Source organism: Brachionichthys hirsutus, chromosome 24, assembly GCF_040956055.1.
Source record: "Brachionichthys hirsutus isolate HB-005 chromosome 24, CSIRO-AGI_Bhir_v1, whole genome shotgun sequence".
NCBI classification, from domain to species: domain Eukaryota; kingdom Metazoa; phylum Chordata; class Actinopteri; order Lophiiformes; family Brachionichthyidae; genus Brachionichthys; species Brachionichthys hirsutus.
This window is the reverse complement of record NC_090920.1, coordinates 2,725,120-2,738,494: the sequence shown is the minus strand read 5'-3', so window position 1 is coordinate 2,738,494 and position 13,375 is coordinate 2,725,120. Positions and strand designations below refer to the sequence as shown.

Genomic DNA, 13,375 nt, shown 5'->3' with positions numbered 1-13,375 from the left:
ATATCACGGATCTAATCCAGAATCTAGGGGATCTAGTCCTGAATCTAGAACACAATATCACGGTTCTAATGCAGAATCTAGTGGATCTAGTCCAGAATCTAGTGGATCTAGTCCAGAATCTAGTGGATCTAGTCCTGAATCTAGTGGATCTAGAACACAATATCACAGATCTAATGCAGAATCTGGTGGATCTAATCCAGAATCTAGTGGATCTAGTCCTGAATCTAGTGGATCTAGAACACAATATCACGGATCTAATGCAGAATCGAGTGGATCTAGTCCAGAATCTAGTGGATCTAGAACACAATATCACAGATCTAATGCGGAATCTGGTGGATCTAATCCAGAATCTAGTGGATCTAGTCCTGAATCTAGTGGATCTAGAACACAATATCACGGATCTAATCCAGAATCTAGGGGATCTAGTCCTGAATCTAGAACACAATATCACAGATCTAATGCAGAATCTAGTGGATCTAGTCCTGAATCTGATGGAAGACCATCAGCGGCTTTTTCCTGAAGCACAGGTCCAGCCGGACCTCAAACAGAGACTGAGTGAGTACTGGTACCTTCAGGGGACTCCTCCTGGACGTAGGTTCCCGTCAGGTACCTGTGGACCAACGCCGACTTACCGCTGGCCAGGTTACCCACAATGCCCTGGAAAGAGTTCTGGTTACTTTGACTGTAGGTGAGGTTCTATGTAAACGTTGGCTGGTTGCGGTTTGGACTCACCACTTTGAGTTCTGGTACCGCCCGACTCAGAGTCCATTCCTGACTGTTCACAAACGCATCTGGAAGCAGAAATGGACAGCGTTCAGTCCGACGCCGTGGACAGGCGGCGCCTTCAGGTGCCGTCAGTTCAGCAAGCCGCTCAGGGAACGAAGGAAGAGCGGCGGCGAGACGAGCCGATGCTCCTCCCACAAACATGGACGAACACCTGCCCATCAACCGGGACGTGTCTGAAGGTTCACAGTGGAACCAGCACCCGTCTGCACGCCCTGCGGCGCCACTCCAGTGGGCCAACGGTTCCCCCTCATCCTCACTTAGCACGTTAGCAGGGTGCTAGCATGAGCCCGCAGGTTTAGCCTCAGTTTACGCCCACAGCTATGACATCATCACTTAAATGCTCGATGGACCTCCATGAAACCGACCCTGGTCTCCGCCCTCTTCCTGGATCACTGGATCTGGACCGACACACACACACACACACACATGCACAGGGATAATGGGTGAAGCGTGTTCATTCCCTTAGGTGTGTGTGTGTGTGGGGGGGGGGGCTCAGCTGACTGTGACCGATCAGAGAAGCTCCATCTCATTGGTCATGCGTGTTTGGGCCTTCATCCTTGGCGCTGCTCCTCTTCGTCTCCCTGAAGGAACTCGTGATCCAGTTCTGTTTTCTTTGTCTCCGAGGAGACATTCAGATCGTCTGTCTGTCTGTCAGCCACCGTGTCAATAAAGATTTGATTCAACGCCACTGTTTTCTATACAGACCTGTAACGGCTGACGAAGACAACAGAGGAGTTGAATTAAAAACACCTGATCAACAACCTGCTGATTAAGCCTGTCAGACAGGTAACCCCCCCCCCCCCCCCCCCCACACACACACACACCCACACACAGCCGTCAGAACCCGGGATGAGTCGCTAAGCCATGTGATAACGCAGCCAATCAGGCTCAGGGGCGGGGCGTGCTGTTGTGGACGACCTTAGAAACCAGTAAAGCCACCATAATGAACGCGCGTGTTCGACATCCCATAATGAAGGCGTCTGCTGACATCACAGCTGATACCAGCTACATACCGCCTTTGGCCACGCCTCCACGCCACACCCGACCCTTTTTAGAGAGATTGTGCTATAGCACCAAAACAGACTTGTGTGTGTGTGCGTGTGTCTGCCTGCGTGTGTGCGTGTGTCCCTGCGTGTGTGTGTGTGTGTCTGCCTGCGTGTGTGCGTGTGTGTGTCTGCCTGCGTGTGTGTTTCTGTGCCGTGACACATTTCTTGTGTACATTAATTCTGCATGGTTGTGGATGTAGGTCACACACACAGGGTGGGCGGGGCTAGCCCCCTCCCCCCCAGACTGGTGGCAGATAAAACGCGCAACATCACGCAGGGCGGCGATGATGTCATCTGCAAATAAATGAGGCCGACAGCAGTAACCAGCCCGTAAACCAGTAACCAGCACGTAAACCAGTAACCAGCAGATAAACATGGAACCAGCACGTAAACTAGTAACCAGCCCGTAAACCAGTAGCCAGCAGGTAAACATGAAACCAGCCCGTAAACCAGTAACCAGCCCGTAAACAAGTAACCAGCACTAAACCAGTAACCAGCAGGTAAACTAGTAACCAGCCCATAAACTAGTAACCAGCCCGTAAACAAGTAACCAGCACGTAAACCAGTAACCAGCAGGTAAACTAGTAACCAGTCCATAAACTAGTAACCAGCCCGTAAACTAGTAACCAGCACGTAAACTAGTAACCAGCAGGTAAACATGAAACCAGCACGTAAACCAATAACCAGCAGGTGAACATGTAACCAGCACGTAAACTAGTAACCAGCCCGTAAAGTAGTAACCAGCACGTAAACTAGTAACTAGCCCGTAAACCAGGAACCAGCACGTAAACCAGTAAACAGCAGGTAAACATGGAACCAGCACGTAAACTAGTAACCAGCAGATAAACATGGAACCAGCCCATAAACAAGTAACCAGCCCGTAAACCACTAACCAGCACGTAAACCAGTAACCAGCAGGTAAACATGAAACCAGCACGTAAACCAATAACCAGCAGGTAAACATGAAACCAGCACGTAAACCAGTAACCAGCAGGTAAACATGAAACCAGCCCGTAAGCCAGTAACCAGCAGGTAAACATGAAACCAGCAGGTAAACATGGAACCAGCACGTAAACCAGTAACCAGCAGGTAAACATGAAACCAGCCCGTAAACCAGTAACCAGCACGTAAACTAGTAACCAGCCCGTAAATTAGTAACCAGCACGTAAACTAGTAACTAGCCCGTAAACCAGGAACCAGCACGTAAACCAATAACCAGCAGGTAAACATGGAACCAGCACGTAAACTAGTAACCAGCAGATAAACATGGAACCAGCCCGTAAACAAGTAACCAGCCCATAAGCCAGTAACCAGCAGGTAAACAAGTAACCAGCACGTAAACCAGTAACCAGCAGGTAAACATGAAACCAGCACGTAAACCAATAACCAGCAGGTAAACATGGAACCAGCCCATAAGCCAGTAACCAGCAGGTAAACATGAAACCAGCACGTAAACTAGGAACCAGCAGGTAAACATGAAACCAGCACGTAAACCAGTAACACCGTGCGGAGCCCCGCCCCTCAGGACTCCTCCTCCTCCAGCCTCCTAGGAGGATACGAAGCACGTGGAGCTGCTTTGAATCCCGAGGTCGTAAAACGACCTTAGACAGGATGTTTGACGTTATTTGTACTGTAATACATGCTACTGTGTGACTGTACTTGTACTCTAACATTCTATCTAATATATTCATCATCATCATCATCACCACGACCTCCTTCCGAGTGGCCCCAGAATCGGAACCAGTGGATGGGCGGAGCCATCCAATCACTGGGCGGGTGTGTGATGTCATTACCGTCAGTGCCCGCCCCGTTGACGTTCTCCATGCTGGGCTGGAGGGAGCGGTTGGTGCCGGGGCTCCTGGCCGAGGAGGCCCCGCCCCTCCTAGTGAAGATCCCGCTGAAAAAGCGAACCAGACGCGTCTCGCTGGACCACCTGCCCCCTGCTGCCCCGCCCCTCTCAGCCGCCAGACGCAGCAGGTCGCTGTTGTCCAGCGTCCGGTTCTTGCCGCCATGCGTCCCGTCCCAGCGGCTCAGTTCGGACAGGAAGTCCAGAGTACGGCCGTGGCGAGGAGTCGCCTGTGGGACGTCCCGGCCGGTGCAGCCGGAGCTGCTGAGGTGTTTGTGGGGGCGGAGCTGCCGTGGCTCGCCGCCGCGGCGCAGGAGGCCAGGAGGCGCCTCGGCACTCCGCCCCTCCGTGGCGCCGCGTGTTTGAGGAGCTGCGGAGGAGAAATCAGCCGTTCCCTGCTCCTCAGGAGGACGTCCTCCACGCTCCACGTCCAGGCTCCTCTCCTTCAGGAGGAGCTTCCTGGAGGAGGCGCCCCGCCGACCCAGCTCCAGCTGCCCCATGCTGAACGCCCTGAAGCTCCTCACGAAGCCGCGTGACCACGAGAGCTGGTCAGACTCGTCCTGCACCTCCTCTCGCTGCTCCACCAAGCGCTCCTGGTGGGAGACCCCCAGCCTGGGCGGGGGGCCCGGCCCCCCCTCTTCGCTGTCCGGACGCTCCCTCTTCACCAGCGTCAGGGAGATCCTGTAGACCGTCTTCCTCTGAGGTGTGCTCCTGTCCATGCTCTCCAGGAGGAGCAGCCCTGAGGAGGAGTGACTCCTCCTCAGGGCTGCTGGTTCTGGTTCTGGTTCTGGTTCTGGTTCTGCACAGGAACCAGCCTGTGTGAAACGGACTTCTCCTGCTGCCGAGGAGCGCCCAACAGAAAGATCAACGCTCCTCCTCCCAGAGCTCCGGCTCCGGTCCCGACAGCAAGGAGGACTCTACCGGCGAGTCCCGGCCGGAGCGCCGCCTCCCAGCGCCGGAATGTCGGCGATCAGGAGCCGAGGTCCCGCCTGGCCTCCTCGAACCTCCAGACGGCGATACAAGGACCGCCTGCTCCTTCTCCCGCTCCTCCTCCGCTCCTCTCTCTCTCTCTCTCACACACACACACTCCAGCAGCAGGAGATCACAGGAAAACACGGAGCAAAACAGAACTGGATCAGGACTCCAACCCGGCGGAGAACGGCTTCTCCGGAAGTAACCATGTCAACAAGAAAGGGGCGGAGAGTGACATCAGCAGCTGTGAGCTGATTGGTCAGCAGCCTGACTCCAGCTCAGGTTTTACCCCCCCGCAGGAGGAGCTTCCTCTTCCTCCTGCCATCATCATCATCATCATCATTAACACTCTGAAGTCCAGAGCCTCAGAAGCTCAGACTCTTCATCATCTTCATCATCTTCATCACTCGCCTGCATCTTTAGCTCCTCCTCCAGTAATCAGAGGAGCATCAGACAGCGCCCTCCTTCAACCGGCACCTCCTAGTGGACAGTCTCCTCATCCATCAAGCAGGAGACCCTACTGGAGAGGAGGACCATGTCCAGGGTCAACGGGACCCTGGAGAAACCCAGCCACCTCCTTCTCCCAGCGGAGGAGTTCTGCTGCCACACCGGAACTCCTTTGCGAGGAGCTCCAGGAGGAGATGATCTGTGCTGTTGTGGAGTATTATTGGGTATTTATACTAGTAGTATAAGGTTTGTGAGGAAGTGAGGAGAAGGGAGGTCTACTCCTGCTGCAGCATTTCTGTCTGCATTAAAGAGTGAGGAGCAGCAGGAGGTGCACTGCCCCCCCCCCACCACACACACACAGAAAAACCACCCACTCACTGGGTGATGGAGAAAGTGGGTCAAGTAGCAGCAGCATTGGGGTAAAAGGGCGCCCCCTGCTGGCAGGAGGCACCTGCAGCTAATTAGAGGCTAACACTAAGAATGCTAAGCTAACCGCAGAACAGAGTTCGACCAGATAATCGGACTCTCCTCCTCCTCCTCCTTATTAGCATGTTCTTCTTCATCATCTTCATCATCATCATGACTTTAGCGCTGCATGGCGAGCCCGCCCAGCACCTCCAGGTCGTTTCTGGGCCGGTTCTTGGAGCCTCCTGCCAGCAGAGGGCGCTGCTGCTCCAGGAATCACGTGTCAGGCAACTCCCGCAATGCCTTTCAGGCGACCAAACAAGGTGGAGAAGAACAACCACGGCGACCGCTAAGAGGGTTCTGAGCAACCCAGAACCCGTTTAGGTCTGCCTCTGTCCTCTGGGACCTCAGAACCCAGCCCAATGACAGGCGACGGAGAGGAGGACTCACCCCCTCGGGGGTTGTTGGAGATGTGTTCAGTCAGAATGATCCGGAGCGGTCCCGTAGCTCCTAACCGGTCCAGAACCGGACACAAGAACATTGTTAGGGAGCGGGCAGGAAGCCAGACTATTTTTATTCCAACAGGAGATGGCGGAGAACTCGCTATTGTTTTGGTCGGGTAAGTGTCCGGAGCTTCCCCTCGTGTTACAGAGGCTGTGGAAAACGCAGATCCAGGTCCCTGGATCCGGATCAGAGCCATATCAGAACCACACTAGTCCGGCATCAACGCAACTAGGATTGTTTCCGTCATACACCAACTACATGTAAAACGTTCTCTGCTGTCACATCCCTGGTACCCGATCCAGCACCAACCGGGATCCTGGTTTTCCCATGTTACTTCTGTATTCACACAGACCAGAGAACTGGTACAGAGACTACACCTGGAACCGAGACTAGACCTGGAACCGAGACTAGACCTGGAACCGAGACTACACCTGGAACCGAGACTACACCTGGAACCGAGACTACACCTGGAACCGAGACTACACCTGGAACCGAGACTAGACCTGGAACCGAGACTAGACCTGGAACCGAGACTACACCTGGAACCGAGACTACACCTGGAACCGAGACTACACCTGGTACCGAGACTACACCTGGAACCGAGACTACACCTGGTACCGAGACCAGACCTGGAACCTAGACCACACCTGGTACCGAGACTAGACCTGGTACCAAGACCAGACCTGGTACCGAGACTACACCTGGAACCGAGACTACACCTGGAACCGAGACTACACCTGGTACCGAGACCAGACCTGGAACCGAGACCAGACCTGGAACCGAGACCACACCTGGTACCGAGACTACACCTGGTACCAAGACCAGACCTGGAACCGAGACTACACCTGGTACCGAGACTACACCTGGAACCGAGACTACACCTGGTACCGAGACCAGACCTGGAACCTAGACCACACCTGGTACTGAGACTAGACCTGGTGCCAAGACCAGACCTGGAACCGAGACTACACCTGGTACCGAGACTACACCTGGAACCGAGACTACACCTGGTACCGAGACCAGACCTGGAACCTAGACCACACCTGGTACCGAGACTAGACCTGGTACCAAGACCAGACCTGGTACCAAGACTACACCTGGTACCGAGACTACACCTGGAACCGAGACTACACCTGGTACCGAGACTACACCTGGTACCGAGACCAGACCTGGTACCGAGACTACACCTGGTACTGAGACTACACCTGGTACTGGAACTACACCTGGAACCGAGACTACACCTGGTACTGAGACTACACCTGGTACTGGAACTACACCTGGTACCGAGACTACACCTGGAACCGAGACTACACCTGGTACTGAGACTAGACCTGGAACTGGAACTACACCTGGTACCGAGACCACACCTGGTACCGAGACTACACCTGGAACCGAGACTAGACCTGGAACCAAGACTACAACTGGTACCGAGACTACACCTGGAACCGAGACTACACCTGGAACCGAGATTAGACCTGGTACCGAGACTACACCTGGTACTGAGACTACACCTGGTACTGGAACTACACCTGGAACCGAGACTACACCTGGTACTGAGACTACACCTGGTACTGGAACTACACCTGGTACCGAGACTACACCTGGTACTGAGACTAGACCTGGTACTGAGACTAGACCTGGAACCGAGACTACACCTGGAACCGAGACTAGACCTGGTACCGAGACTAGACCTGGAACCGAGACTAGACCTGGTACCGAGACTAGACCTGGAACTGGAACTACACCTGGAAGTGAGACTACACCTGGAACCGAGACTAGACCTGGAACCGAGACTACACCTGGTACTGAGACTAGACCTGGTACCGAGACTAGACCTGGAACTGGAACTACACCTGGAAGTGAGACTACACCTGGAACCGAGACTAGACCTGGAACCGAGACTACACCTGGTACTGAGACTAGACCTGGTAACTGAGACTAGACCTGGTACTGAGACTACACCTGGAACCGAGACCACACCTGGAACCGAGACCACACCTGGAACCGAGACCACACCTGGTACCGCTGACACACAAACAAACACAGGACCCGAACCTGGCTTACAGGCCTTCATCAGACTCCTCGAACCTGCAGCCGGGCCGCCCGGAACAGGTGCTCGGGTTCATACACACCCTACCTTCAATAGCGATGACATGCTCCCGGATCTGGTTCTGCAGCAGCGGCTCCTCCACCTGCTCCAGCAGCTCGTAGATGGAGTAGATGTTGGGATGGACAGACTCGAACCTCTGGATCTCGGCCCGGATAGCGGCCGAGTTCGCCAGGTGCTGCTGGTAGTTCATCCCGGGTCCTCCCGGGTCGGGTCTGTGGAGAGGAAGGTGACCGTCTCTGCTTTCTGGAGCCAGTGATGAGAACCCCCCGGTCCTGGGTCTGCTGCCCGCAGGTCCTCGTTACATCCCGGGGGGGACCGGAAGGACAGCGGGTCTTCCAGCGGCGGCGCCCGCTGCTGCTACTGGCCGGCGACGGCTGCACTTCTCCGGCTAGAATCTCATCAGCGACCGGAGGGCAGGAATCAGAAACGGCCTTGCAGCAAACATGCTAGGCTACCGGCTAAAGCTAACTAGCCACAGCTTCCAAACCGGGAAAAGAGCTAGCTGTGCGTCTCCCGGGCGTCCAGAAGAGGACGGCGGAAGTTCGGGAGGAAGGGAGGCCCGGACCAGCAGCGGGGACGGTCCGGTCGACCCGGGGACAGTGGGCGGCCGCGGCGGGGCTGTCCCCCGTCCGTTGTTCAGTCTCCACTCCAGCTACGTCCTCAGTCCCGTGTCAGACCCCCCTGCGGGCCCCCCGGCGGAGCGCGCGCGGGTCTCAGGTAGATCCAGGTGTGAAAGCCCGTTTTCTACAGGTCCGGACCCTCAGCGGTCCAGTCTGTGTCCACCTGGAACGTCACTGCCTTCAATGTGTTTCTACCCGGAGGGTCAGGTTACACACAACACGCACCGTAACTTCCGGAGATGGTTTTCAAACTAAGAGACATGTTCCGCCGCAAAAATGAGAGGACGCGGATCGATTCTATTTTACTGTGTGTATATCTTATACCTTTATTTTGAAAACCCTCCCCCAGCCTTTCCGGTGGGTTTGTGACCCACTGTCGCGTGCTTGACGAACGGACGTCCAAGAACACACGAACCGCAGACATCGCGCAGAAATCGAATAATCAGTTGAATTCACTGATCTCTCCTGGAATTCATGATTCTAACTTCCTTTTGGACCCCTTCAAAATAAAGCGGAACACAGGCGCGTGAACGGAGAACACTTTATTGGTCGTATCGACAGGAACACAGCCAGCTCCATCATCACCAAGCAGGACAGAGGCCTCCGTCCCGGTCTGGGCCGGGCCGGGACCGAACCGGGCTGAGTCTGGGACGCGCTCCCCCTCCAGCAGGAAGTGACGCACGGCGCCGCTCTTCTTCTTCCCGCTGCCGACAGCCTTGACGCAGCAGCCATGAATCGTCCACAAACTCCCCCTGTGGACAAACAACACACTCAACGTGGGCAGCCGGAGGGAGGAGCCGCCCCTGATGACGTCATGCTTGTTGTACTGTCAACATCGATTAACGAAATAAACCAACAAAAAGGAATTCTGGGTACAAAACTATTAAAGTGTATTACAGATCTATAAGTGTGTGTCCTCTCCGGTGGAGGATCCGATTACTCGATGACTCTAATTAACCAATCGATAGAATAATTGATTACTTAATCGATAGACTGATACGCAGCTCCTTCAAACGGAACCAAGATCCGGAATGAAAACCCTTCCAGCCAATCAGTGACAGGTTTACGTTTTATTCATCGTGCAGACAGACGTCGGCGCCGCCGGGAGAAACGGTTCCACCGGACCCCAACCTGTGATGTCATCAGGGCCCGCCTTCCCTCCACACCGCGAAAGACAACGTCTCCCAGAGGCGGCCTGCGGGACGCCAGATAAGATGGCGCCACACGTTTGTCAGTGACAGTAGATCAATAAAGGTTTCGTTGAAAGATGGAGAAGGACACAACTTTAGGAATGTGTAACAGCAGATGCAGAACCGGACCGGGACAGCAGCTCAGGGGTCCACCTGGACCAGGACAGCCAGTACATGTCCCCCCATCAGACACCCGAGTCAGGTGGGTGGACAGGATGTGGGGACAAACAGCAAGGACTCGCTAGCACTTAGCAGCCGGTAGCTCTTAATAATCAATAGTGGGCAACTATAAATAGCGTCTGACGCTAAATCAAACGTCTCGCTTTAAGCTAGCTCGCGGCTAGCCGTGGAGGAATGGGGGCGTGGCTGTGATCAGCAGCATCAGCCCAAACGTCGGTGAGGTGTCCACACAGGAGACGATGACGGGGAGAGGAGAGAAGACGAGTCCCAGCAGAGTCGTCCGCCACCGCCGCCACGCCCACCGCGTCCTGCTGGTCTTCAGAGGACGCAGCAACGCTTCTTATTCTTCTTGCCACTCGGCCCGTTTCTGTCTTTGCCCTCGACCATCTTCTTCTTGCGGACGTCCCTCATGAGGTCGAAGAACACCTGGAGACAGAAGGAGGGTGTGTCACGAGGAGACAGGCCGCCGCCCCCCTCCTGACGTCGGCGCACCTTGTCCACGTTGGCTCTCGTCTTGGCCGAGGTCTCCACGTACGGGACGCCCCCCCACTCGCTGGCCTTGGCCGCGGCGTCGTCGGCGGACACCTGCCGGCGCTCCTCCAGGTCCGACTTGTTCCCCACCAGGAGCAGCGGGACGGCGTCCTCCTCCTTCACCCGCAGGATCTGGTCCCTGTCAACCGGTCAGACAAATAAAAAAAAAAGGAAAACAGGCTGCGCAGGTGAGACCAGAAGGGGGCGTGGCCCTGTGCGCAGGTGAGACCAGAAGGGGGCGTGGCCCTGGTGGCGATCGGACCGACCTGAACTCAGACGTGGCCGTGAAGGACTCGTGCTCCGTGATGGAGAACACCAGCAGGAAGCCCTCCCCACTGCGGAAGTAGTTGTCCCTGATGGCGGCGTAGTCCTCCTGACCAGCCGTGTCCAGGATGTCGATCTGGACGTCCTCGCCGTCCAAGACCACCTTCTTCCTGTAGCTGTCCGCCTTGGTGGGCTCGTAGTCCTCCACGAACTGAGAGCAGAGAGGCCACGCCGTGACAGGAAACAGGAAGTGCCAGGGTTCGCCCCAAAGGGGGCGTGTCTTACCTCGTCGTACATGAACTGCAGGGTGAGCGCCGACTTCCCGACTCCACCGCGGCCCACCATGATCACCTTATGGAGGACCAGGGACGTCTGGTTCCTGGTCTTGCTGGAGGCCATCACTCCGGCCTGCAGAGACCAGCAGAGACCAGTAGAGTCCAGTGGAGTCCAGTACAGACCAGCAGAGACCAGTAGAGTCCAGTAGAGTCCAGTACAGACCAGCAGAGACCAGTAGAGTCCAGTACAGACCAGCAGAGTCCAGTAGAGTCCAGAACAAGCCAGCAGAGACCAGTAGAGTCCAGTACAGACCAGCAGAGACCAGTAGAGTCCAGTAGAGTCCAGTACAGACCAGCAGAGACCAGTACAGGCCAGCAGAGACCAGTACAGGCCAGCAGAGACCAGTAGAGTCCAGTACAGACCAGCAGAGTCCAGTAGAGTCCAGAACAAGCCAGCAGAGACCAGTAGAGTCCAGTACAGACCAGTAGAGTCCAGTACAGGCCAGTACAGACCAGCAGAGTCCAGTACAGACCAGTAGAGTCCAGTACAAACCACCAGAGACCAGTACAGACCAGTAGAGACCAGTAGAGACCAGTACAGACCAGCAGAGACCAGTACAGACCAGTACAGACCAGTAGAGACCAGTACAGACCAGTACAGACCAGTAGAGACCAGCTGTGAGATCCGTCGTGTAAAATCATCTAAACTCACTCAGAGTTTTCTGGTGGCTTTTCTGGACCGGGTTCAAACACCACAAACAGGATCGGGGGTTGTTTGGACCCCCAGAAGAGGACCCCAGTAGACTACCACACTGGACCTGGGCCCACTGGGACAGAACAGGGTTCAGATCTCAGGGGACGTGTGCAGCGCCGGCTGTAGAAGACACTCTGATAAGGAGCTGGAAATACAGGAAGGACGGGACGGAGACTTCAGTGACCTTCACCACAGGCCGCCGCCCACAAGGACACCAACAAGAGGGTGGAGCAGCAGAGGAAGCAGACCGGGGGACGTCCCCGAGTCAACGTGACCATTAGAAACCTCAGCAGCTACCGCAGACATCCATGTCCTCCGGCAGAGACACATTCATGTCCTACAGCAGAGACACATCCATGTCCTCCAGCAGAGACATCCATGTCCTCCGGCAGAGACACATTCATGTCCTACAGCAGAGACATTCGTGTCCTACAGAAGACACACTCATGTCCTCCGGCAGAGACACACTCATGTCCTCCAGCAGAGACACACTCATGTCCTACAGCAGAGACACACTCATGTCCTACAGCAGACACATCATGTCCTACAGCAGAGACACACTCATGTCCTCCAGCAGAGACACACTCATGTCCTACAACAGAGACATTCGTGTCCTACAACAGAGACATTCGTGTCCTACAACAGAGACATTTGTGTCCTACAGCAGAGACATTCATGTCCTACATGCTGTCCCTGCTCACAGAACCGCCGTCCAGCCCCACGTCCTCTGTCCTCTGTCCTCTACATGTCATCGGTGGACCGGTTTCTCTGTGACAGCCACTTCGCACTTCTCCGTTCCCGCCTTCAGGCCGTAGACCACCTCTGATTGGATGCAACAATAAGCACCGCCCCCTACGGCTTCGCTATTGGCTACGTGGTGTGTCGCTCATCGAACTGACAGCTAGCAGCGATAGCGACTCTTTTCCTCGGTACTTTCGCGAAACGAGCTACAGACGTTTCGCACCGGGGCGACCGGGGCCGAAACAACAACCGAGCCGGTAGCGCGACTCACCGCGTCCGCGTTTCACCGTCTTCCGCTGGGAAACGCACCATTCGCCGCCTCACGCAACTTCTACAAGTTGACCAGCAGACTTTCTGCCCCGCCTTCACCCGCCCAACCAAAGATCGTCTATGAGTCTACAAATGAGGCACTCTATCGCTGGAGCGCGCGCGCGCCACACACACACAAATAGACGCAGAGTGACGAGTCTTACTTTTAGCTGCTCTAAGATGACACTGACGACAGGATGTGACGTCACCTGATGGAGCAGCTGTGTGGACTCTGATTGGCGGGGCTCCGGCTGAACGAACGGAGGCTCCTGGTTCTGGTTCTGCTAGCGGCTAACCCCTTCCAGGATCCGGATCCGGATCCCTCTTTACAGAACCCACCTAGAACCAGGACCATCCAGAACTTCAGCAACTGTTCTAGAAGGGTCATTGTTAGA

The 13,375-nt window shown here is 55.3% G+C and overlaps 2 protein-coding genes across 3 annotated transcripts in view; both read right to left on the bottom strand.

The window, feature by feature from the left end:
* Positions 1-8,306, bottom strand: part of agap1 (ArfGAP with GTPase domain, ankyrin repeat and PH domain 1) — a 39,742-nt gene extending 31,436 nt beyond the window's left edge. The window contains exons 1-3 of the mRNA XM_068756265.1: positions 8,144-8,306; positions 733-791; positions 570-657 (exon numbers count right to left, since the gene is read on the bottom strand). Coding sequence (XP_068612366.1) covers positions 570-657; positions 733-791; positions 8,144-8,306 — 310 coding nt within the window. The remainder of the gene's footprint in view (positions 1-569; positions 658-732; positions 792-8,143) is intronic.
* A 1,492-nt stretch (positions 8,307-9,798) lies between these two features.
* LOC137912184 (ras-related protein ralB-B-like) lies at positions 9,799-13,042 on the bottom strand. Of its 2 annotated transcripts, none has more exons than XM_068756535.1 (5): positions 12,943-13,042; positions 11,187-11,309; positions 10,904-11,112; positions 10,599-10,776; positions 9,799-10,532 (listed from the first exon to the last, which is right to left on the bottom strand). In XM_068756535.1, the coding sequence occupies exons 2-5, from the start codon at positions 11,298-11,300 to the stop codon at positions 10,425-10,427; spliced, it is 609 nt and encodes a 202-aa protein (XP_068612636.1). In that variant the 5' UTR covers positions 11,301-11,309; positions 12,943-13,042; the 3' UTR covers positions 9,799-10,424. The 2 variants fall into 2 exon arrangements, with proteins under 2 accessions (XP_068612636.1, XP_068612637.1); XM_068756536.1 differs by lacking the exon at positions 12,943-13,042 and adding an exon at positions 11,889-11,981.
* Between the last annotated feature and the right edge of the window lie 333 nt (positions 13,043-13,375).